Here is a 24579-nt window from a genome sequence, read left to right on the forward strand (position 1 = left end):
TAACATGGTGAAACCCCGTCTCTACTAAAAATACAAAAATTAGCCAGATATGGTTGTGGGCACCTATAATCCCATCTACTCAGGGGTCTGAGGCAGGAGAATTACTTGAACCCGGGAGGCGGAGGTTACAGTGAGCTGAAATCATGCCACTGCACTCCAGCCTGGGTGACAGAGAGAGACTTGGTCCAAAAAAAAAAAAAGAGAGAATTTACAGAGCTAGGAAATTGGACCTGGAAATCTAAGCTGTGACTAATAGGGGTATAAAAAACAATGAAAAAGGCACCAACAGACCACAATCAGGGAAATACAAATGCATCCACTTTTGAACTTTGGAGACAAAAGACCGGATTTTGAAGCTTGTCCAGGAAAGGAGAGAGAACAGTTAGAGATGTCCAGATAAGAATGACTTCCCCTCTCAGATTTTGGTAACAAGGATTTGAGAGGAAAACACACAAATATGCAAAAAAAGGAATGAGTCTTTTTTCCTAAAAGACCAAGAACCCTCAATTCCCTTCCACTGGTCTATGTGCCTAACCTTCTGAAGGGCTGTTGTTGATCAGAGCCTGCTGGAGAGATGGGCGAGCTAACTGGCCAGCCAAGGCAAGGCGCTGTGGGCCAGCGCACAGATAAAGCAAGCCGAGGCCATGACACAGCCTCTGCCTGGCTCTGAGTTGAGGGAGAGATAACTGGCCGCCCTTACTGTCGGTATCTCTTCTAGAAGGAAGAGTGTGTGAAAGAACAGAGAGAGATATGTGAGCTCAGGGCCCTTGGAGGAGCAGGAGCTGTGCTTTTGGCTGGAACGTGGGGCCATGACAGGTGGGCGCACGTGGCAGTAGACTCGAATTTGTCCTGAAGGCCACATGGAATACTGACGGGTAGGAGGTATGGGAGGACATGGTAGAGAATTCTGTACATGTGGCAGCAGGTGCAGATCGTGAAACCATTTTTGTATTTAGAGTTTGCGTTCAGTGACCTGACTGTGAGCTTTGTCTGGATTTGGCAGACAGAAAAGTGTCCATCCCTAGAGGCTGGGGCCCAGCCCTGATGATTTGTTGGCAGATCCTGTTTTCCAGCCAGTGCTAAGGCCAGTCTGAGGTTGGGTTGTGAGTTCCTGGACCTCACCAGCTACTTGGGCCTCTCGCAGGAAATCCTGATTTCTTTTTGTTTCAAGGAAGTTTTGACAAATGCATCCATGACTCCTTTTCCGCTGGTGCCAGGGGAAATTCCACACCACAAGTGTTGCCGATTCTGGCCCTGATGTGAGCATATCACCACTGTGACTCACAACAGCATTCGCCAGCCCTGGCAGCTATTTTGAATTTTTGTTAATATATCAAATGCATTATTGTGAGAAATGACTGCTTTTATCTAAACTTGAAGCCTAGACTTTTACGTGAAAAACAAAAAATTTTATTTGATAGGGAGAAGGACAGTTTACTTACTTTGCATATAGAGCATTTCATGTTCGTGTTTATGATATAAAACATTTCATGGGATATCTCAGACATTGGGATACAGAAATTAAGCAGAGAAAAACATTTGCTCCTTACTCTTTCAAGTACTAAGAATAGCTAATACTCTCATAGTGCATTAAGTGCTTTCTGTATATTATTAATTCATTTGCCTCTCACAAAAGCTCTGTGAGATAGGAGCAATTATCCCATTTTATAGAAGAGAAGTCTGAGGCACAGAGAGCTTAAGTAATTTGCTGGCAATCATGTAGCAGGTACAGTAGCTCATCTTAAAAGATGCTGCCTCCTCCCACCACTGCGCCCTGACCTGTGTTTCCCGGCATTCGTGCCCTTGGGCAGTCTCTCCATGAATCTAGATTCACCCTCTAACTCACTTTTGATCAGTAGAATTCTGTGGAAGTGATACTTCCTGATTTCCTAAATCTAGGTCATAAGAAGCCCTGCAGGTCCCACCTGAATCTCTTCAAATGTTCATTCTGTGGGAAGCAACTGCCATCTAAAAGTCCAACTACTCCTGAGATTGCCATACTGTGAGGGAAGCCCAGGCTAGTCACAGGGAGAGGCCAAGAGGCCCAGGTGGCCTCCTAAACTGGTCCAGCTGAGATGTGAATGACAGAGCCATCACAGAACCAGCTCATTTGAGCTGTCAGGTGACTCCAGCCCCAAATGCCATCTGACTGTCACCTTATGACAGACCCCAAATGAGAACCCAGCTGAGCCCAGTCAACCCACAGAACCACCAGAGAAAATAGAAGTTATTGTTTAAGCCACTGCATTTTAAGGTGGCTGATGATCAAAACAGCCGGTAAGTGGCTGAGTGGGATTCTAACCAGACAGTGTGGTTCCAGAGTGCATGCTGTTAACCACAAGAGCTGTGGACGCAAACCAGGGCAAAATGCAGCTGCCAGTCACACACACGGAGAAGGCAGCAGACCCCACGAGAAAGTGTAATTGATGCTTTCCGCCAACACCACCAAATCTCCTATTTTTTTTTTGGTTTGTTTAGCCATTTTTGAAGATAATCTTCGCTTGGAAAACAGTACACACTACCTTGCATTCTCACCATAGGACAGTGGAAAGGGGAAACAGGTTTTCTTATGTTGAGTATCTGCTGTGTTCCCCACATTGCTAGCTGCCCCCTGGTCAATTTCTTAAGCACCTGCTCTGTGTCAGGTGCCAGGTGCCAGGTGCCTTAGGTTTCACAGCAACAGTGAGACCTCGTGGCTGCATTCAGGAAGCATATACTGGGGGAGGTGGAGGAGCCAAAATACAAAACAAATGCAATTGAAACAAAGACCTGTCCCACAGCAAGGGGTGGGCAGTCAGGGAGGGCTCTCTGAGGAGGTGGCATTGAGACTGGACATAAAGTGGAGGATTTGCCTGGCAGAGATTTGGAGGAAGAGCTCTTCAGGGGGCGGAGCTGCATTGGCAAAGGCAGAGGGTAGGTGAGACCTGGCAGTTTCCGGGAAGGTGGAGGCTAGGGAGTGGCCAGGAAGTGGTGGGGTGATGAGGTCAGGAGGGCCGCCCCCATACCTGCTGTGAGCTGTAGGCCTGGGGAAGCACATGGATTTCTCTGAGAGTAGCAGAAAGCCATTGAAGGATTGTCTTTTGCAACCTTTTCTTAATTACTTAGAATTATTAGGAATGTCTGAGTCTTCCTGTGCTGGCAGGCACAGCCCTGGGCCTGCCACTCAGTTCTGTGGGCGTGTTTGGTTGCTGGTTTTCTCTTCCCTTGGACCATGCTATTGCTGTCATTTCCTCCTTTTTGTACATGTTGCATACGTGTCCTATGCCAGCCTCTCCTTGCTGCTCCCTCCTGTTCTGGAGTCCACACGGCTGCAAATGATGCTGGGAAAACTAGCACAGTGAGCCCCAGGGTCTACACAGTTATCACCAGGGGAGCTGTGAAATGCTGCTCCAGCCAGGCAGAGGGGCTCACACCTATAATCCCGGAACTTGAGGCCAAGGTGAGAGGATCACTTGAGGGCATGCGTTCCACACCAGCCTGGGCAACACAGACCTGGTCTCTACAAAAAATAAAATAAATTAGTTGGGTGTGGTGGTGTGTTCTTGTAATCCTGTCTTTTTGAGAGGCTGGGGCAAGAGGATTCCTTGAGCCCAGTAGTCTGAGGCGTCAGTGGGCTATAATTGTGCCACTGTACTCCAGCCTGGGTAACAGTGAGACCCCATTTATTTAAAAAAAAAAAAAATTCCTGGCACACAGTTCAGGGTCATCTGGGCAGGGTCCATAGGGTTGTGATACAGAGAGGCCCCACCCTGAGGAATCTGGGGTAGGGCTGAGCCACCACCCCTGAGCCTGTCCCTCCTGCATACCCTGCCATCCCCAAAGCAAGTGAAAGAAGGGGCTGGCAACCTTGGAGAACGAACCAAAAGAAACCGACCTGGGCTTTGTCCTGCATCTCCGTGTGCCCCAGTGTGAAGGCTGCCCTCTCAAAGAGCGATGGCGAGAACTTGGGTGAGAGACACAATGGGGTGGGCAGGCTCTGTGACTAACCAGCCTCCTCCCAGGGCAGGGCTTCTGAAAGAAGCAGAGGTGACAGCTGCGCAGGAGTCACCAGGTGACCCACTATTGCATGGCCTGGCGGGCGTCTGACGGGGAGCTCATGGGGCCTGGTGCTGGGTCCCTGCCTGTGCCTCACTCCTTGCAGCAGCACCTGCACCTCGTCCTCTTCGGAAGCTAGGATTTATAGGAACCCCTAATGAAAATAAAGAAGGACTTTTGAAGTGTTCAGGTCCATTTCGAAATGTTTAATAACCTTCCCTGGTATTGCGGGGACTTCCTGTTATGCAGCCTCCATCCCTGTTGCTCGAGGTGGTAAAGCCCCTCTCCCGCCTCATCAGTGTGTGCCAATGAGAACCCCGAGACTAGAAGGTGGGAGGAAAAGATGATAAATGCAGGATTCTAGATGGAAGAGACGCAGGGTGCAATCCATGCTGAGAAACTGGCTGGGCTCGTTTCTACCTGTCCCCTGCCCTTCTTACCAGCGGGGCGAGTAACTTCACCTATTTGAGCTTCGTGAGCTTCATTTTCCCCTGCTCTAAAACAGGAGAAAGTACTTTCGTACTCTGGGATCTTACCAGGATCTGAATCATCTCTGTTAATACCTAAGCGCTCCATAGGTATCAGCCGTTCCCATTTGCTACGAAGCACAGAGTGAAAGGGAAACTGCAAAAGGCCCTCCCCAGGTGCACGCAGGGCTTGAATTCAGGCTTCATGTACCTGTGCTCGGCAGGCTGGCATCTCGACCGTCCACACAAGCTGGTGGATGTGCAAACACTGATAATAAGGCTTTCGGGACTGTCTGTGTTTTCCTTGGAAAGAGAGAGGGAGGTAGGGAGATGCAGGCATACTCCTGTGGGCCCTGGAGGAGGCTGACCAGAGCTCAAATCCCAGCGTGAGCCTCTTCCCACTTTTAAACAGTGAGGGCATTTTCCCTCCCAGGGTTGTTTTGAAGCTGAAGCGTGATAACGTGTGTAAACCACTTAAGGTGGATCGCCATTACTCTCTGGTGATGGGGGCAGTCATGACTCATTCCATAGAACTGGGGTGGTCCCAGAATAGACTGACCCAGCACAGAGGGCCCGCTCGGCCAAGTGTTCGGCATTTCCCCAGGGAGGGCAGATGATGGCCAAGTCTGGGACTCAGTCAAGGGTCTTCCAGAGACCAACAGCAAGTGCAGTGAGGGCACGTGAGATATTCGTACCTGACTGTAGAGCTATAGAAAGCCACGAGAATGCAGGCAAGGGCTGGAGCTGGGAACCCTGTTGAAGCGAATGACCAGGGAGAGGTGTTTTGTGACTGAGGGGCTCAGTTTTTGTCACTCCTCTGATTCTTTTGCCATAATCCTCTTTCTCAAATCTAGGGATCTTCCTCACAGGTGCCCTGATGCAGTTTCCTCAAGAAACCTCCATTCACCTATAATCTTAGTCTCTTTCTCAAAATCACCTCCAGTTGGAATCCAAATCAAGATGCAAAACACAAATCAGACCATTTATGTAGCGTTTGGCCTTTCTGAAGCACCCGCAGTGTGTAGGTGTGTATGTGCTTGGGACAAAAGGTCACAAAAAGACCCTGAAGAACGTCTGTCCCACCCACGTTCCCCAGTTCCTCTCCCAGAGCAGACCCTGTCTGCCGTGTCTGGGGCTCCTCCCAGCTCACCCGGCCACTCACGTGGCGCCCTGGGAGGATTCGCTCCACTGCCCTGTGGTATGATTTTCTCACCTGTAGTAAATCTTGGAGCTTGTCCCTGTCTGTACTTTGGAGCTGCCTCCCGCAGTCCATCATATGGACCAGAGTTAATAGGTGGTGTCGTTTTGGTAGGTGACATTCAGGCTGTTTCTAATCTTTTTTTACAAACAGTGCCACAGTGGATATAGACGGTTTAGCATGTATGGTTCAGATGTATACAATTGGCACAATAATGGGCAAGGTTTATCTTGAAAATTGCCACCAGGCGTGGTGGCTCGTTTGTGTAATCCTAGCACTTTGGGAGGCTGAGGCGGGTGGATTGCCTGAGTACAGGAGTTTGAGACCAACCTGGGCAACACGGCAAAACCCCGTCTCTACTAAAATACAAAAAATTAGTCGGGTGTAACAGCATGTGCCTGTAATCCCAGCTACTCAAGAGGCCGAGGCAGGAGAATTGCTAGAACCCAGGAGGCGGAGATTGCAGTAAGCCGAGATTGCGCCGCTGCACTCTAGCTTGGACGACAGAGCAAGACTCTGTCTCTTAAAAGAAAAAAAGAAAAGAAAATTGCTGAGTAAGGAGGAGCTTAAAAAAAAAAAAAAAAGAAATTGCTGAGTAGATTTTAAGTGTTCTTACCACAAGTGTGTGAAGTAATGCATGTGTTAATTTGCTCAATTTAGCCATTTCACAATGAATACATATTTTATTTTGTTTTATTTTAATTTAATTACACTTCATTTCATGTTTTATTTTATTTTGAGACAGGATCTCGAGGCTCTGTCACCCAGGCCGAAGTGCAATGGCATGATCACAGCTCACTGCAACCTTCACTACCTGGGCTCAAGTGATCCTCCCACCTCAGCCTTCTGAGTAGCTGGGACTACAAGTGTGCACCACCATGCTCAGCTAATGTTTTGTATTTTTTGTAGAGAAGGGATTTCACCTTGTTGCCCAGGCTGGTCTCAAACTCCTAGGCTTAAGTGATCCACCTACCTCAGCCTCCCAAAGTGCTGGGATTGCAGGCATGAGCCCCTACACCCACCTTCAGTGTATGTATACATATTTCAAAACGACATGTTGGACATGATAAATATGTACAATTTTTATTTATCAATGTAAAAAAATAAATGAAATAGAGACTAATCCAAAAAACATGCAGATGTAACTCTAAGATACATTCCTAGAAGTGGAATTTTGGAATCAAAAGGAACTGTGGTCTTTTTATTGTGTTAGCTGGTGCCAAAATGCCACTGTGGAAGGCACGGCCATTTACATGCTCAGCGTCTCATTCTAATTCTCATTTTCATTCCTTGTGGTTAGTGTGGTTGAGCATCTTTTCATGTATACCTTTTAAAGTATTTCCTTTTCTGGAGGTATTTTGAAAAACTGTTAGTAAAAGCATGAACTTCTCTTAGCAAAATAAGTGAGTCATTTTTTTATTAGGAGCCCCGTGTGGATTCTCATGGTTCCCACTGACTGGGTCTTTTTTTCCGTCTGTGACATACACCCAGAAAGAACTGTCTCTGAGTAATCGTTTGGCTTGAGGAGCTGGTTAGCTGATAACTTAATTGCTGGAGCTGGTCTGCAGGGCTAGCTGTTGTCCACAGGCTTGCAGACATTTGTGCAATGCCAAGATGTTGGAAAAGAGGAACAGGGCAGAGCGAGGGGCGGGGTCTTCAGGCCTGAAGTTGCTTTCCAGCCCTTCGTCGATCCCAGCTGTCATCCCCTTGGTTTATTTAACATTTCTCGTTAGAAAACTGTAACCTGAAGAAACATTGTCTTTGCCCTTCTCAACCATAGAATGACAAGATACATTGTCAAGGTCAAAGCCTTGTGTATCAATGTTTGGCCTCATCACATTTGGGTGGAGTCTGTTGGCATTTTGCCTCAAGAAAATTCAGTGCAAGTATTATGTTTGCCAAGCTGACTCCATCTGATTTATAGACACATTGTATGAGACTTTCTGGCCTGACTTACACACAAAGCCCCCTTGGAAAATGAGGAATGGGCAATTTCCATGTGCGTGACATGGGATTCGTGGATCTGTTAATCCTAATATATAATAATATAAAAAGCTTAGATTGGGTGACTTTTTTTTTTTTTTTTTTTTTTTTTGAGACGGGAGTCTTGGCCTGTCTCCCAGGTTGGAGTGCAGTGGCATGATCTCAGCTCACTGCAACCTCCGCCTTCCGGGTTCTAGCAATTCTCCTACCTCAGCCTCCCAAGTAGCTGGGATTACAGATGCCCACCACCACGCCTAGCTAATTTTTGTATTTTTAGTAGAGATGGGGTTTCACCATGTTAGCCAGGCTGGTCTTAAATTTCTTACCTCATGATCTGCCCTCCTCGGCCTCCCAGAGTACTGGGATTACAGGCGTCAGCCACTGCTTCCAGCTGATTGGGTGACTTCTAAAGTATCCTTGGAAGTCACACATTCCACAACCCTTCCTTGGATAGGTTCTTTCAATATAGAGTTGTTTGGAATTGGATGACAAGTAAATTAAACTTCAGCACAACTAATTATACCTATAGAAACGTTCAAGGACCTTCAGATTGGCCCAGATGCTATAACACATGGATGTAATAAAATGAAATTTACTGTTTGATAATTGTGTCATATAGAGTTGGTCATTCAGTATTCCTGTAGCCATCTGAAAGGTCATCTTAGGCAGGCACTGTAACTAGTTAATGTTTGTGCTATACAGATGCTGAGCTAAATGGATTTTCCTCGGAATTTGATTTTTTATTTCAAAGCAGCTTACTATTTGGAACCACCCTAGATAGCTAAAATTTAAGATCTAGAAAGAATCCTTATTGATCACTTGACTCACAGGTATAGAAACTGAGGCCCAGCAGAATGAAATTGTTAAGCCACTCTCCAGGACTTACAGTTTTTCTTGGTTAAGTTTTTTTTACCAACTTCCCCCTCCAGCAGAGAGCCTAAAATGACAGAGAATACCATGTTGCTGTGTTTCACCAGGGGCCAGCCTTCTTTAAATGGGCCTGGTTCTTCATCTGATATTTACTCTGAGATGGAAAGTGAGATACGAAACCCAATTTCCCCTTTCCCTGGGTCATGTGCCCAGCAGCAGCAGCATTCAGGGGACTGAGCACTGGCGTGGAACCTTCCTCAGTCCCCACATCTGTGGCGTGATATGAACCTGTGACGTGGGGCTCTCCCGCCGGTGCCTTGGAGGGGCCCTTCAGGGACATGTGACTCACCCATCTGTTATTGTCACAGCATTCCCCAGAGGAAGGAGGGACAGGGTGTGAACTTAGCGTGTTCATTTTATGAGGAAACAGGTACAGAAGATTAATTTACAGAATCTTGGGCAAAATCCCAAAGGAAGAAGGAGTGAGAAATGCAGAGTAGATAAACAGCACGACGCCCTCCCTGGGCATATCTGGGTCTTGATTTTAGTTAAATTTTGGTAGGTTCAGTGGCCACACCTGCTACAGGCTGGGTACAGGGAGACAACCTCTGTGGTTTTCTCATGGCAACTTACATTCTCCAAGAGGTGGCCATTACCCACTGAAAGCTTGGAGGTGAACTGACTTCCAGCCTCTCCAGAAGGAGCTGGGGAACGTGCGTTCTCTGTGGGCAGTCTCTCAGACAGAGCTTGGTATCAGCCGCTCCCTGCCACTGCCCTGCACCTGGTCAGCTGGGGAGAAGGGGTCAGGGAGGAGAGAAGGCTGGTGGAGCAGGCGGCTTATTTTGTCATCAGCAGTTCCCATTGCTCCCACTGATTGGGGGCCTCCTCCTCCCTGGGGGTGTAGTTGCCAAGATACTGCTTCCCCCTCAGGGTGGTGCTCGGCACACCCAGCATAGCCTCTGGCTGGAAAGTGCTAGAAATCCTTCACCAAAAGTGCTATTGTAGACGAAAAAGAACAACCTCCTCAACAATAATACAGTGGGTCAATAATTTTTACAATACGCATATTTGTTTTCTCGATAGAAAAAATAAATATTCATTGTAGAACACTTAGAAAACCACAAATCAAAAAGGAGAAAATGTAAATCACCTCTGATTCTACCATCCTGGTGCACATATGGTGCAAGCCCAAGCTCTAGGATCCGGTCCCTGGTTTGAATCCAGACTCCCCTGAGAAACAGCTGTGAGCCTTGAGTCCGTTGTTTAACTCTCTGAGTCTTCTTTCCTCCCCTGTAAAATTGGGGGTAATAAAAATACCTCCTTTATGAGATTGTTGCAAGGATTACGAGATTGTACTAACATGGAGCTCACAGGCAGTGCAGGAATGTAGTAAGAGCTAAGTAAATATTTGCTGCAGTTATTGATCTATAGCTGTCATTTTGTTGTCAGCCACAACAACATTTTCAGAAGCAGCCTTTTCTAGTTGCAAAGTCAACTCAGCCTGGAAACAATGCAGAGATTCCCTGCCCTGAAGTGGCTGTTATTATTAATGCAACAGACTCTTTTTGAAAGTGTATTTATAATACCTGAGCAACCCCAGATAGTTGATGTTTACTTTGGGATGATTTACACTTACCCACATTAATAACAACCCTGTTTGAAAACTCATACCTCTGTTTAAGCATCTAAACCTGCCAAATTGCTAAAAATCAGTTCATTTCTTATTCAAGTGAATTCACTTGATTAAACCAATTTTACTTTATTTTATGGTGATAAGAACACTTGTGAAATCTACCCTCTTTACACATTTTTAAGTATTCACTATGAGCACACTGTGGCTATAGGCGGTATTCAGTAGATCTCTAGAACTTATTCATCTTGCCTAACTGAAATTTTATGCTGGCTGATTAGCAATGCCCCATTTCCGTCTCCCCATAGCCTCTAGCAGTCATGGTCCCCCTTTCTGATTTTGTGTGCTTGACTATTTTACATGCCTTATACAAGTGGAATTATGGATCTTTGTCCTTCTGTGATGGGCTTATTTCACTTAGCATATTTTTTTCCTCAAGGGCCATCCATGTTGTTGCATATTGCAAAAATTCTTTTTTAAGGCTGAATAGTATTAAATTGGATGTGCATACCACATTTTCTTATTTATTTCTTTTTTTGTAGAGACAGGGTTTCAGCATCTTGATCAGGCTGGTCTTGAACTCCTGACCTTGTGATCCACCCACCATGGCCTCCCAAAGTGCTGGGATTGCAGGCATGAGCCACTGTGCCCGGCCACCACATTTTCTTTATCCATTCCGTCATTGATGGTTGCTTTTGTTATTTCTGCATCTTGGCTACTGCCATCAAGCGTCCATCAGTAAATGAATGGATAAAAGAATTATGCTAATAATGCTGCAATGAACATGGGTGCACAGGTATTTCTTCAAAATTCTGATTTCAGTTCTTTTGGACAAATACCCAAAGTGAGATTTCTGGGTGATATGATAGTTCCATTTTTAATTTCGGGGGGAATAAACCAAGTTTGTTGAACACCTACTGTGTTCAATAGTAATTCCTCAGGTGTAATGGCGAATAGGATGGGGAGTGGAGTCTCTGCCCTCAGAATTTCTGTCTTATAGCAACCACATTAATATACCATTTCAGAGTATATGTACTATGAAGGAAATTCATTAAAACTCTAAGACTATATCACTGGGAACCTGATAGTGTGTGGCATCTGCAGTGGGCCTTTGGATCACAGACACAGTGAGGCTTGGCCCTGCCCTCGGGCTACCACAGACCCCGTCAGGAGGAAACAGGAAAGGTGGTTCTGTTCCACTGGGTGGAGGAAGGCTCCATAGGAAAGTGCCCCTGAGGGACGGGTGGTTATAGATGGAGAAGAGGAAAGGGCATTCCAGGCAGAAAGAAAAGCCTGGGCAGGGTGTGGAGACAGGGAAGTACTATGCACTGGGGAACAGCTAAGAGCCCAGGGTGGTTTGTGCAGCAGACGGGGTGGGGCTTAGTAAGAGACTATGAGCAAAGGTTGAGAGTCGAGGCAGAGGCTAGTCACGGAGAGTTTGTTCTGTAAACATTGATTCTAGAAGTAACCAGGAGCACTCACAGTTTCAGAGATTATGTCTGAGATCTAAGAAGGGGTGGGGATCGTTAGAGGGCTGCATTGGTGAGGATGGAACCGGGGGGACAAGAAGGCCCTCTTGGTGTTTGCCTCGTGCTGGACGCTCCCTGCACTGGTGTGGGAGGGTTACAGAGGAAAACGTGAAGCCAGGAGAGCCTGGGATTACACAGAGCCACACAGAAAGTGCTGGAGCCAGGGATGGGAATGTGCACATGGAACTGGAGCTGTGAACTCTGGCGGGGCGGGCAGGGCCTTGGAAAGACGAGAGGTTTGAGCAGAGTCTTAGGCAGTGTCCCATCACCACCACAGGCAAGGGGGCCTTGCCCACCCAGAAGTGGGAGGAAGGACACAGCAGGGGGAGCCCGGCTGTGTTTCTGCCTGTCCTCCATTGCCTTGCATCCTTTCATCAACACACATCCTTTTTTTTTTTTTTTTTTTAAATAGAAACGGTCTCACTTGCCCAGGCTGGTCTCGAACTCCTGGGCTCAAGTGATCCTCTTGCCTTGGCCTCCCAAAGTACTGGGATTACAGGTCTGAACCACCACACCTGGCCATAGACACACATCTTGTTTAAAACTCATAATTAGAAACCTGACTCTGAAAATAAATGTAAGCATTTTTCCCTTGTTCTATTAAAAATAGATTGCCAAATTTGCCTCCTCAGGGACCCCCTCACTATATCTACCTGAGCCAGTGAGCAACTGTTCTAACCCCTTGTACCATTTCCTAGTGACTTTTCTCTGGCCAGAATGGAGGACCACAGTTTCCCCCGGGGCTGTGACGGGAAGCCCTTAACTGGGTAGAAGGAGCTCCTTCCTTCCCGCCCCTCCCTTTGTTTCCACAACATGGAGCCAGGAGTGCCAAGCTGGGATCTTCCTCAGAACAAATTCTTTTTCCTAGTTCCCCAAGCTGTGTAGATTTTGGGTCCTTTGTCAAAGATAGAAACTGTATTTTTAAACTGGACTGATTACATCTCTTTTTTGTTCCAGACCTAATACAAGTTTCACTGGAAGGTCTTAAAGAATTGAAATTCCTATTAATTGCATGAATAGGTGTTAAAAATATACTAAGCACCATGGGACGGTTCTACAATTATGTTGAGTCCTGCGCCACAACACAACACTCATATGTGCAAACACACCTAGGTCCAGATTGGTTGCATTGTGCCTAAGTGAAGCCAGTTCTCACAAACTCAGAGCATTCTCACTCCTGATCTGTCACTATGAGAGGCTCCCATTCCGTTGGCCAGAAAGCAGGATGCAGATTAGCCTCTTCAAGTGGTTCTAAAGCCGATTTCCACTAAAGCTTCAGGCTCCTGCTTTAGCTACATTCACCTCCATACACAGCCAGCTTAGCTATGTAGTCCCCTTGATGGACAGATTTCAACTTCCTCATCCATTCAGCAGTTTGTGGAGATGTATATCTTTAAACAAGTTTAGCAGCCCTGGGTTTTTTCTTTCTTTTCTTCCTATTTGTGTTTGCCTTTTAAGTCAATTTTGTTGAAGTATAAGATTAAAAATGTACCTTTTTTTTTTTTTTTTTTTTTTTTTTGAGACGGAGTCTCTCCCTGTCGCCCAGGCCAGAGTGTAGTGGCATGATCTCCACTCACTGCAACCTCTGCCTCCTGGGTTTAAGCGATTCTCCTGCCTCAGCCTCCCAAGTAGCTGGGATTACAGGCACCCGCCATCATGCCCGGCTAATTTTTGTATTTTTAGTAGCGATGGAGTTTTGCCAACTTAGCCAGGCTGATCTCAAACTCCCGACCACAGGCGATCCGCCTGCCTTGGCCTCCCAAAGTGCTAGGATTACAGGTGTGAAAAATGCACCTATTTTATATAATTGTACAGTTTGGTGAACTTGACACATTTGCATACTCGTGTGACCACAGCCATCATCAGGATGTAGAAGCTTTCCGTCACCCTGAGGAGCTCCCTGTTTGTCTGTGCCGCTCACCTGCCGGACTTCCCATCACAGGCAGCCACTGTCTGCTTTCTGTCACTGTAGCTTAGCTTTCCTTTTCTAAAATCTCATAGGAGTGGATCCCCCAGAAAGCATTCCCTGGTGTCTGGCTTCTTTCACTCAACATAATGTGCCTGAGGTTCAGTCCTGCTCAGGTCAGTAGTTCATTCCTCTTCACTGCTGAATGGTATTCCACTGACTAGATGTGCACAGCCTGTCCATCCCATCCCATTGATGGACACTGGGATTGCTTCCAGGTTGGGGCTTATAGAAAGAAGTGTGTCCCTTTGTAACAGTTCCAAGCATGTCCTAGGCACTCTGTAATTACTAACCAATCCATTGTTTACTTTCGTCTTTGAAGTGTCTTGTAAAATTCCAAGATGTTCAGTGTAGCCTCCATGTCCAGAAAGATGGGTTGCAAAAGATTGTTTAAAGCCAGTTTTGGGAATTTTGAACAGATTTTTTTCACAGAAAACATTCACTCGTCTGAGGAGCATTGACTGAGACCTGCTCCTCCTGGTCAGCACTGTTCTGGGCTGCGACCAGGAGGTAAGAAGGCCTACCCTCGCAGCTCACAGCCAGCAGCGTCGTAGGACTCCTGCAGGAGCCTGGGAGAGCAGGGGCGGCTTCTCAGAGGACACAGAGCTTGGTCTCAAAGGCTGAGTCCGAGCTGCTGTGTCTCTACTCAGTACTGGGCACCCGGTGGATGCATCTGTGAAAACTGAGCTGTCTGTAAGAACTGAATGATGCATTTCCAGACCAAAGACAGCCAACTCAGAACTTTAAAAACACTATATAGGTCACGCCTATAATCCCAGCACTTTGAGAGTCCGAGGCAGATGGACCAGCTGAGGTCAGGAGTTTGAGACCATCCTGGCCAACATGGTGAAACCTCGTTTCTGCTAAAAATACAAAATTTAGCTGGGTGTGGTGGCGGGTGCCTGTAATCTATTCGGGAGTCTGAGGCAGGAGAATTGCTGGAGGTCAGGAGGCAGAGGTTGTGGTGAGCAGAGATCATGCCATTGCACTCCAACCCAGGCAGCAACAGTGAGACTCCTTGTCAAAACAACAACAACAATAAAATAACACTATATAGGCCAGGCATGGTGGCTCACACCTGTAATCCCAGCCCTTTGGGAGACTGAGGCAGGAGGATCACCTGAGCCCAGGAGTTTGAGACCAGCCTGAGCAACATAGTGAGACCCATCTATAAAAAAGATTTTAAAAGGCCGGGCGCGGTGGCTCAAGCCTGTAATCCCAGCACTTTGGGAGGCCGAGGCGGGTGGATCACGAGGTCAAGAGATCGAGACCAGCCTGGTCAACATGGTGAAACCCCGTCTCTACTAAAAATACAAAAAATTAGCTGGGCATGGTGGCGCATGCCTGTAATCCCAGCTACTCAGGAGGCTGAGGCAAGAGAATTGCCTGAGCCCAGGAGGCGGAGGTTGCAGTGAGCCGAGATCGTGCCATTGCACTCCAGCCTGGATTAACAAGAGCGAAACTCCGTCTCAAAAAAAAAAAAAAAAAAGATTTTAAAAATTAGGCAGGCATGATAACTCACACCTGTGATCCCAGCTACTTGGGAGGCTGAGGTGGGAGAATTGCTTAAGTCAGGGAGGCCAAGGCTGCAAGGAGCCATGATCACCCCACTACACTCCAGCCCGCATGACAGAGTGAGACCCTGTCTTCAAAACAAAACAAAACCGCTATGCAGACCAAACAAAACAGCAGCTGAGCCCCACTTTCTGTCTGGGGCCCACTGGTTTTCAACCTTGTTCTAAGTGATTGCTCCTTTCACAGGCCTGCTTAGCTCAGTGTAGCTAACCACTAATGTTCCTGGGAACCTCACCACCCTCTAACAGAACCTTTGGAAAAATTCATTATTCTCATCCTTCTGGGTACAAATGTGTCCTGCATTGTCACAGCCAGCATGGGTATGTGCAGGACTTTCCTGAGCTGGGGAGTGTCTGTGATTGAAATCATAGATTCAATTCAGGAGCAAGCTGGGATCTTTAAGACCTGCTGGTAGAAAAGGCCACTGGGCTTCTGTGAGTCTGCCGCTCCATTGAGCGCATATGAGCGGTGTTCACGTCCCTTGGTATCTTCTGTTACCTGCTTCTGAGCGCTGATTCTCTCACTTGGCTCAAGCATCGGTGCACTGTCACCTTTACCCTAAATAATTTTATTTCCTTCTATAACTGCAGACTGTGCTTCTCCCACAAATATTCCTTGCAGCCCTACTGTGTGCCAGGCACTGGATACAAAGATTTTTTAAATAACCAGTAGATAGCGTTTTGGACAGCTTTCTCTGTGCCAAGGTGATTCTAAATGCTTCATGTGTGTTAACTCTGCGGCCCCTAAGGCCGGTGGTTACTATTATCAGCCCTAGGATAGCCCTAAGATACTATTATTACAGATGAGGAAAGGAGGCACAGAGAGGTGAAATAATTTGCCCAAGACCACAGAACTGGTAAGTGGTGGAGCTAGGTAGGTCCCAGGCAGTCTGGGTCCAAGGCCCACACTGTCCACCACTATCTTGTGTGACCACAATGAAGACATGGTCCCTGTGGTTAGAGAATATGTAATCTAATAAGAGAGCAGCCCGTCCCTCTGATTTTAATGCCATGTGTGGAGTGGTGCCATAGGCGGCACAGGCAAGGGAACTCAAGAAGGGGAGCAGCTAAGGAAATCATCATAACCACAGCTCATGTTTGCTGAAAGTTAACAAAGTCTCAACGTCATATGGATAAAAGCATTTTCTCGTGTAAGCACTCAATAACCCAATCTTACAGGTGAAAAAAACTGGGGCTTAAAGTTAAGTAATGTCTAACTTAATCAAAGTTGGCCCAGATATTTTTTGAAGAATGACAAGGGTTTGGGCTGGATTTCTTTTTTTTGAGACACAGTCTCGATCTGTCGCCCAGGCTGGAGTGCAGTGGTGCAATCTCAGCTCACTGCAACCTCCGCCTCTGGGGTTCAAGTGATTCTCCTGCCTCAGCCTCCTGAGTAGCTGGGATTACAGGTGCCCACCACCACACCCAGCTGATTTTTTGTATTTTTAGTAAAGACAGGGTTTCACCATGTTAGCCAGGATGATCTCAATGTCCTGACCTCATGATCCACCCACCTCAGCCTACCAAAGTGCTGGGATTACAGGCATGAGCCACCGCGCCCGGCAAGGTTTAGGCTGGATTTCTAGGCTCAGTCTAGACCATAGAGGAAAGGTTTGCCAGGGCCGGGGCCAAGTCCCAGCATGGGCTAAGGCAGAGAGCTCTGGTGGGTTTTAAAATCCATCTTCAAATAAGCATGTTTCAGTTCTGTTTCCTCGACCCTATGATGCACCACCTAAACATCTATTTGTAACTTTTCGGCATAAAAGGAAATGATACTATAAATGTATTTGATTTGTTTTATTTTTTGCTAACCAGCAGGGGCATGAACCTATCTGTACAATCCCCCACCTTGGTATTCATTCTGGACAGTGATCCTCAAATTGTATTATGCATTGCAATCATCTGGGGAGCTTCTAAGTACAGATTGCCAGGCTCAGCCCCTGGGATTCTGATTCAGTGGTTCTGGGGAGGGGCCTAGGAGTCTAAATTTTAGCAAGCCCATTATTTCATTCTAATACAGGAACAGACTTTGAGGATCAGTGGTCTCTGGGTCCTTCTGAATCACTGTTTTTCTTTAGCCGGCAGACTAAATAACATGCTGGGAGGTAGAGCTGGGATTTTTGGGTAGCTAGGTGTGTGGTGCCTGAGTCCTTCATGATACAAGAAGTGAGCAGCCCTGTTCAGCCTCAGGAGGTAGGAGACTCTGACAGGTGCTGCAACACAGATGAACTTGGAGGATGCTGTGCTGAGTGAAAGAAGCCAGGCACAATGCACACTCCTATGAAGTACCTAGGGTAGTCACATTCATAGATACAAAAAGTAGAGTGGCAGTCGTCAGGGGCTGGAGAGGGGAGGGAGAATTAATGTTTAATGTGTTCAGAGTTTCAGCTGGGGAAGGTGAAAAAGTTCTGGAGGTGGATGGTGGTGATGTTTGTACAACAGTGTGACTTATTTATTGCCACTGTGCAGTACACTTAAAATGGTTAAAATGGCAAAATAATTATAACTTTTTGTGTGTAGTGGGGGCGGTAAGCAGACCACCCTCTCCCAGCTTGTATCATTCTCTGCTCTCTTGCGGACACAGTGATCTCTACTCCTTTGGTTGTGTTGCCTGATATGTGATGAGCAGTCCTTTTACACCTGCTCAGGGACAGAACAAACACAGCTCTGCCTACCTTACTTCTCGAACTGTATTAAGCTCTCTTTGTTGCTTTCACCCAAGAAAATACGGATATGTACCTGTTCCTCCAGAGATGGATATTGGCCTCACTTAGAGTAAACTTAAATCTGGCAGCTCTGTTCCTAATAACTTTTGATTTCACTATAGCATTGAAATGGAATCTTTTTGAAAGACAAATTAACTGTTAGGAACTCAAATTTAAGTTAAAGTTTAAACACAAGTGTTGCAATTAAAGCTAACCATCCAACCCACACGGCCCTGGGAGGAAGAGATACTGCATCTGCATGGCTGGGTTGGCACGAGCACCGCTGGTGACAGCTGTGTCTCAGCTTGGATAGCAGGCTTCTTTTGGAACTGACAATAAGAGGTATTCCGAAATCTTAAATGGGGGTGAGGGGAGGATTGTTTACCAGTTGTGGTTCTTTTTTTTTGTGGGGGGAGCGGGGGACAGGATCTTACTCTGTTGCCTAGGCTAGAGTACAGTGGTGTGTCCATGGCTCACTGCAGCCTCAAACTCCTGGCCTCAAGTGATCTTCCTGCCTCAGCCTCCCAAGTAGCTGAACCCACATGCATGCATCACCATGCCCAGTTAATTTGTTTTTATTTTTTGTAGAGACAGGGTCTCGCCAGATTGCCAGGTGGTTTCAAACTCCTAGCCTCAAACAATCCTCCCACCTCTGCCTCCCAGAGTGCTGGGATTACGAGTGCTAGCCACCGCGCCCAGCCCAGTCATCGCTTTCAATGTCAAGCCAAAGAAGCTGATTCTGACTAATTTAAGCAGAAAAGAAAGTTTTTGGGAAATTTTTCACAGGATTAATGGGAAAGTTGGAGAACTAGGCTTCGAAAAGAGTTAGGAAGCCACCACCACCATGAATACATGAATAAATTCTTTTTTTTTTTTTTTTTTTTTTTTGAAGCGGAGTTTCGCTCTTGTTACCCAGGCTGGAGTGCAATGGCGCGATCTCGGCTCACCGCAACCTCCGCCTCCTGGGTTCAGGCAATTCTCCTGCCTCAGCCTCCTGAGTAACTGGGATTACGGGCACGCACCACCATGCCCAGCTAATTTTTTGTATTTTTAGTAGAGACGGGGTTTCACCATATTGACCAGGATGGTCTCGATCTCTTGACCTCGTGATCCACCCGCCTCAGCCTCCCAAAGTGCTGGGATTACAGGCTTGAGCCACCGCGCCCGGCCCAATAAATTCTTATTTTCGCTGTGTCTTTGCGTCCTTCCCTCAAGGCTCAGTGCTCCTCTCTGGTGGAAGGAGGTGAATGTCTGACTCTAGATCACATGCCTATGCTCCACCTTGCTAAGGAATGGGGCAAGGGACTCTGCCACACCTTCAGCCTCCAGAGCCATAAAGGATACCTCCTGACCCAACAGGAAGGGTATCCAGCAAAAGCAACTAAGGTTCACTCCATGTGCACCCTGGACACTGCATTTTCTTTGATCTGTTTTTGAACCTTCAGATACCCCATCTGGCCCCTAGGAAGACCACATGCCTGAGTGGTCAGGTCAGCGTGGTGAATCAGTCATTGGAAAAGCAGGTCCCCATGCAGGTCCATCTATGGGTGGACCCCAAAGCCTCTTTCCGGCACCCAGCGAACAGCCAGTTCATTCATCTGCTGAGGATCTCCAATCGTGTGAGCTAGGGCTGTCTGTGCACAAGTCTGTATCAAATGACAGTAGCACTTAGTGTTACCATAGGGGGCAATTTGTTCTGGCCTTTCAGGGTCAGAGCTCAGTGAAATTCTTGACTCTAAATCTTTACCTACAATGTGTGACCCCATCAGTAAGGTCTTTGGTATTCCTCTGACCTAAACTAGCTGCTGACAGCAATGAAAATAAACTCTGGCCCACATTCCAAGAACCGCCTTTGCCTTCCTTATCCCCAAGGAGTCAGGGAGTGCCGCAGTGAGACGGAACAGAGAAATGAAAAGCGTGAACTGGAAGTATCCACACGTGTGGCCGCATAAACACCACACTCAGGACTGCGGCTTCCTCTGGGGAGGAGGCGGGGGAAGGGCTCAGGGAGGGGTGACGGGCTTCAGCATTACCAAGTGTTCTGTTTTCTTTGTGAAAAATGGACCTGAACCCAGTTTGCTTGTTCAACTATTATTCCTCTAGCACCTCTTCTTCAAATCCATGGAAACCTTAGTCCACAGACCCTCTTTCCTTTCACCTAATGGATTATTCCCCCAGATACTGCCTCCTCTGCCTCAGATCCACACCTTCTCCACCCCCACAGCCAGCCAGGGTCTCACAATCGATGGTGACATTTTTGTATTTATGCTTTCGTTTGTATCCATAGATGGTTGAGTATTTTGTATTTCAACATTTTATGTGAACGTTATCATGCTGTACATACGTTTTCACTCTTGTTCTATTCTGGAGATTTACCTGTGTTGACAAGTGAAGATCTAGTTAGTTCTCATCTCTGTACGGTCTCTAAGTAAACTAGACTTGGTTTTTAAAAGTATTTGAAATAGCAAACAAAGCAAAGTGTCAACATTTGTTAAAATTATGTGGTAGCTACATCAGCATTCATTATATGATTCTTTGGATGTTTCTGTATGTTTGAAAGTTTTCAAAATGTAAAAGAAGAGGGGAGACCCCTAGCATGGGGGTACAGCAAGGTGACATCTCAGCACTAGCTGGGCCGGATTTAGACTCTGCTCCTGCAGCTAATCAGACTGAAATTCAACGTCAGCTTTGTGGGATTGGCCTCCTCTTGTTTGCTTTTCATGGGCATCTGCCTCCCTGGGGAAAGGCCTGAGAGTCTTGACCTTGGGCTGAGGAGTGTTTATGCAGCTGCATGATTTGTGGAAGTGGCCAGGGTAGGCCGAACAGAATTTGCTGTGGGCTTGGCCATTTTAAAAAAGAAATTGGCAAGAGACCATTTCACACAATGGCTGCGATATGTAATTTTTAAAAATATTTACAATATACCCAAGCTATAAATAGTCCAAAAATAAATATTGATCGTAACGCTGGCTGGGCCAACCTTTGACCTCCTTAGCACTCTACAAACTTGGGGTAAGCAAAGGCAGTGCCTCTTCTGTTACGCTTACTTGCTTACTGGACACCCCATGGGATGCCAGGTGGCCTTCGGTTGTCTTTTTTCTCTATCTGGGGCTTTCAGAAAAGTGAGACTTTTCAGAAGTAAGACCTTTTGACTCATGGCCTGTGTTTTTACAGAACCATTGGTCAATTTTTCCATCAAGCAAATGGTCTGTGTTAGGTGAAATAAGGCGCTCATGAAGACTAAATGAAATCGCAGACATGGAAGTCTGCAATTCCCAAAGTGACCATGAGCCCCATTCTATTCCCTCCCTCCTCTACGGAAGGGCCCCCCAGATCCTTCCCACCCAGATTCATCTCGGCCTGTGATTTTCAAGTCACCAGACCTCCACTGCCTCCAGGTTAAAGACAGGGGTCTTCCCTGGCAGCTGCTGGGGAGTGAGACTATTCTTGAGCCCTCTCAGTAAACGTGTCTCCTGCAGTAGTGGCCACACTGACGTGTTCTTCTCTCCACCCAGGCTATGATTTCTGCCAGGTCCTGCAGTGGTTTGCCGAGAGGGTGGACAGGATCATCCTTCTTTTTGACGCTCACAAGCTGGACATTTCAGACGAATTCTCAGAGGCCATCAAGGCCTTCCGGGGGCAAGACGACAAGATCCGTGTGGTGCTGAACAAGGCCGACCAAGTGGACACGCAGCAGCTGATGCGGGTCTACGGGGCCCTCATGTGGTCCCTGGGCAAGGTGATCAACACGCCCGAGGTGCTGCGCGTCTACATTGGCTCCTTCTGGGCACAGCCCCTGCAGAACACGGACAACCGCCGGCTCTTCGAGGCTGAGGCCCAGGACCTCTTCAGAGACATCCAGAGCCTTCCCCAGAAGGCAGCGGTGCGCAAACTCAATGATCTCATCAAGCGAGCGAGGCTGGCCAAGGTAAGCCAGGATGTGCCCTGCACAGAGGCCAAGGGCTGGGACTCTGCCCTCTCCTCTCCAGAGGCAAGATGTGTGGGAGGAAGCTCCGTCCAGAAGCCTTAGGGAATGAACACACCCTAGGGCGTGGTGAGTCACACCTGTAATCCCAGCATTTTGGGAGGCCAAGGCAGGCGGATAATGAGGTCAGGACTTCAAGACTAGCCTGGTCAATACGGCGAAATCCCGTCTCTACTAAAAATACAAAAATTAGCTCTGAGTGGTGGCAGGCATCTGTAATCCAGCTACTTGGGAGGCTGAGGCAGGAGAATCGCTTGAAACCAGAAGGCGGAGGTTGCAGTGAGCCAAGGTCGCACACCTGCATTCCAGCCTGGGCAACAAAAGAAAAACTCTGTCCCCAAAAAATATAATGAGGTCAGGACTTCAAGACTAGCCTGGTCAATACGGCGAAATCCCGTCTCTACTAAAAATACAAAAATTAGCTCTGAGTGGTGGCAGGCATCTGTAATCCAGCTACTTGGGAGGCTGAGGCAGGAGAATCGCTTGAAACCAGAAGGCGGAGGTTGCAGTGAGCCAAGGTCGCACACCTGCATTCCAGCCTGGGCAACAAAAGAAAAACTCTGTCCCCAAAAAATAAAAAACAATACAGCCTCAAGGTCAGGTGTCCCTGCTGACACCCTAGCTCCTGGCTCTGCACTCCTGGGCAGATGACTAACCCTATTCTCCAGTCTGTACCGTGGAGCTAATAAGACCACCTCACAAGGTGCTTATGAGGGCTTGGGGTGACGGTTTGTCAGTGTGACAGAGCACCTGGCATAGTTTCTGGTGCACAGGGAGGGATCAGTCACTGCACCCGCTACATGGTAGCTGTTAGGATGTCAGGATGATAGGAATACAACCAGCCAACCCTGAGAGAGGTGGCATTGGCGACCAACAGGATGCTGAGGCCACTGCTATTCTCCTTGCACCAAAGGCCAGTGTTACTACCTGGATTCAGGGGAGACCTGGCTCACCCTAACCCTTGGAGTGTGCTGGTGTGGAGTCACACCCCAACCTCATTCTGGGATGCAGGGTAGGAGCCTGCATGCCTGGGCTCCAGGCTCCCTTGCCTCATAGCTGAGCCTTTCAGCAGCCCCAGCAGTGTATACCCAATGGGGCAGTGACAGGTGACCTGTTGACATCCCTCAAGTGGCAGAGTCAATTCATGTCTCCAAAGAGAGAAAAGTGCATCACTCCTCCAAGAGAAAATACAATGAAAAAAAAATGGCTCTTTAAAAACTACGTGCATGTTTCATAAAATCATTGTCCTCTAATGCTGGAAGTGCCTTTAGAGTTTTCTCTAGTCCCAGTGAAGTTCAAACCTGGCTGATCAACAGAAGCAACATACATCCCAGGCCCTGCCCCAGAGCCTCGGCCAAAGGGGGGCACATGCACACATAGCCATGTGTGCATATACAAATGTGTAAGCGCATGCACGCGCGCGTGTGTGTGTGTGTGTGTGTGTGTGTGTGTGTGTGTGTGTGTAGAGCTCCCTAGGGAATTCTGATGATCAGCCAAGATGGAATCTAAAGACCTGTGCCGGCTGCCTAATCTTACAAGGAAAAGGCAAGTAAGTGACTTCTCCAGGGTCACCTAATCCAATAGGGACAAAGCTAGGACAAGAAATCAAGCCTCCTAGCCCTCAGGCCAGCCTTCCGCTTTGGACCCCGTCACCTCAGCTGACACCGATCCGCAGGCCTGAATCTCCAGATCCACTAGTACTTGGTCAGGAAATGAAGTCAGCTCACCTTCCCTTTTTCTTCCAGCAGCAAGGAACCTATGTCCCCTCCCACATTCCTCTTACTTCTCAGTGAGTGGATGGGCCCTGGGGCCCAGCAGATCAGCCTTCTGGTCACCGCCACTTTGCCCCATTCAGTCACCAGGTGCTCAGCACCCCTGGGCCAAGGCCAGAAGTCTCACCTGGTGGAGAACAAACACCCTGTTGCAGAATGGGGAGCTATGTGCCAGTCACGGTGTAGACGCTGCCATGATTCCAGAGGCAGGGAAGGCTTCCCTGAGGGTGACAGCTGAGATAGGGCCAAGCCTTCCTCCTTCCTGCTGCTCATTAGCAGCGTGTCCTCGTATCAGTATGCTCACAGGGCAGCCTCTCACCTGGGTGAAAATGAACACCTCCCTGGCTGCTGCTGCCCCTCACACAGGACCTCGATGTCTTGTGTCCCTCTCTGTCACCTGTGTCCCGGTGCATGCACACGCATTCCTCTCTGTGGCTCAGCTGACCCTCGGTGGCGTGGTGCTTGTGTGAGTCACCCTTCTTTATCCATTCTTCCTGGTGCAGGTGGCTTCCTTTCCAGAACCACAAGTCAGTTTTCTCCCAATTCTGCAAGGCAGTTGTGCAAACTAGTCTGTAAATCCACTTACGTACAGCTCTCCTGAAATGATTTCTCCCTCGCCCTTGTCCTGGGCCTAATGCTTGGTAGCAGGAAGGATGGTGATCCCTTGTCTTACGGTATTTCCTTTCTCCAGCCGGTACAACTGAACTTAACCTTCAGGGTTTGCGACACCTCACATTATTTTATAACCAAAGTTGGTAACTCTTGTCATAGCCTTTGCAGATTTAAAGGGTTGTTTTTTTTTTTTTTTTTAACTATTTTTAAGTGCTCAGGACATTCTTCATTTACCAGTTATTGCTGAGGACCC

General features: G+C 47.5%; 1 protein-coding gene across 1 annotated transcript in view; it reads left to right on the forward strand.

Moving 5' to 3' along the window:
- Window positions 1–24579, forward strand: part of EHD4 (EH domain containing 4) — an 81818-nt gene that overhangs the window by 38150 nt on the left and 19089 nt on the right. The window contains exon 4 of the mRNA XM_003935683.3: window positions 21473–21885. Coding sequence (XP_003935732.1) covers window positions 21473–21885 — 413 coding nt within the window. The remainder of the gene's footprint in view (window positions 1–21472; window positions 21886–24579) is intronic.

The sequence above is a fragment of the Saimiri boliviensis genome, chromosome 2, assembly GCF_048565385.1.
Source record: "Saimiri boliviensis isolate mSaiBol1 chromosome 2, mSaiBol1.pri, whole genome shotgun sequence".
NCBI lineage: Eukaryota > Metazoa > Chordata > Mammalia > Primates > Cebidae > Saimiri > Saimiri boliviensis.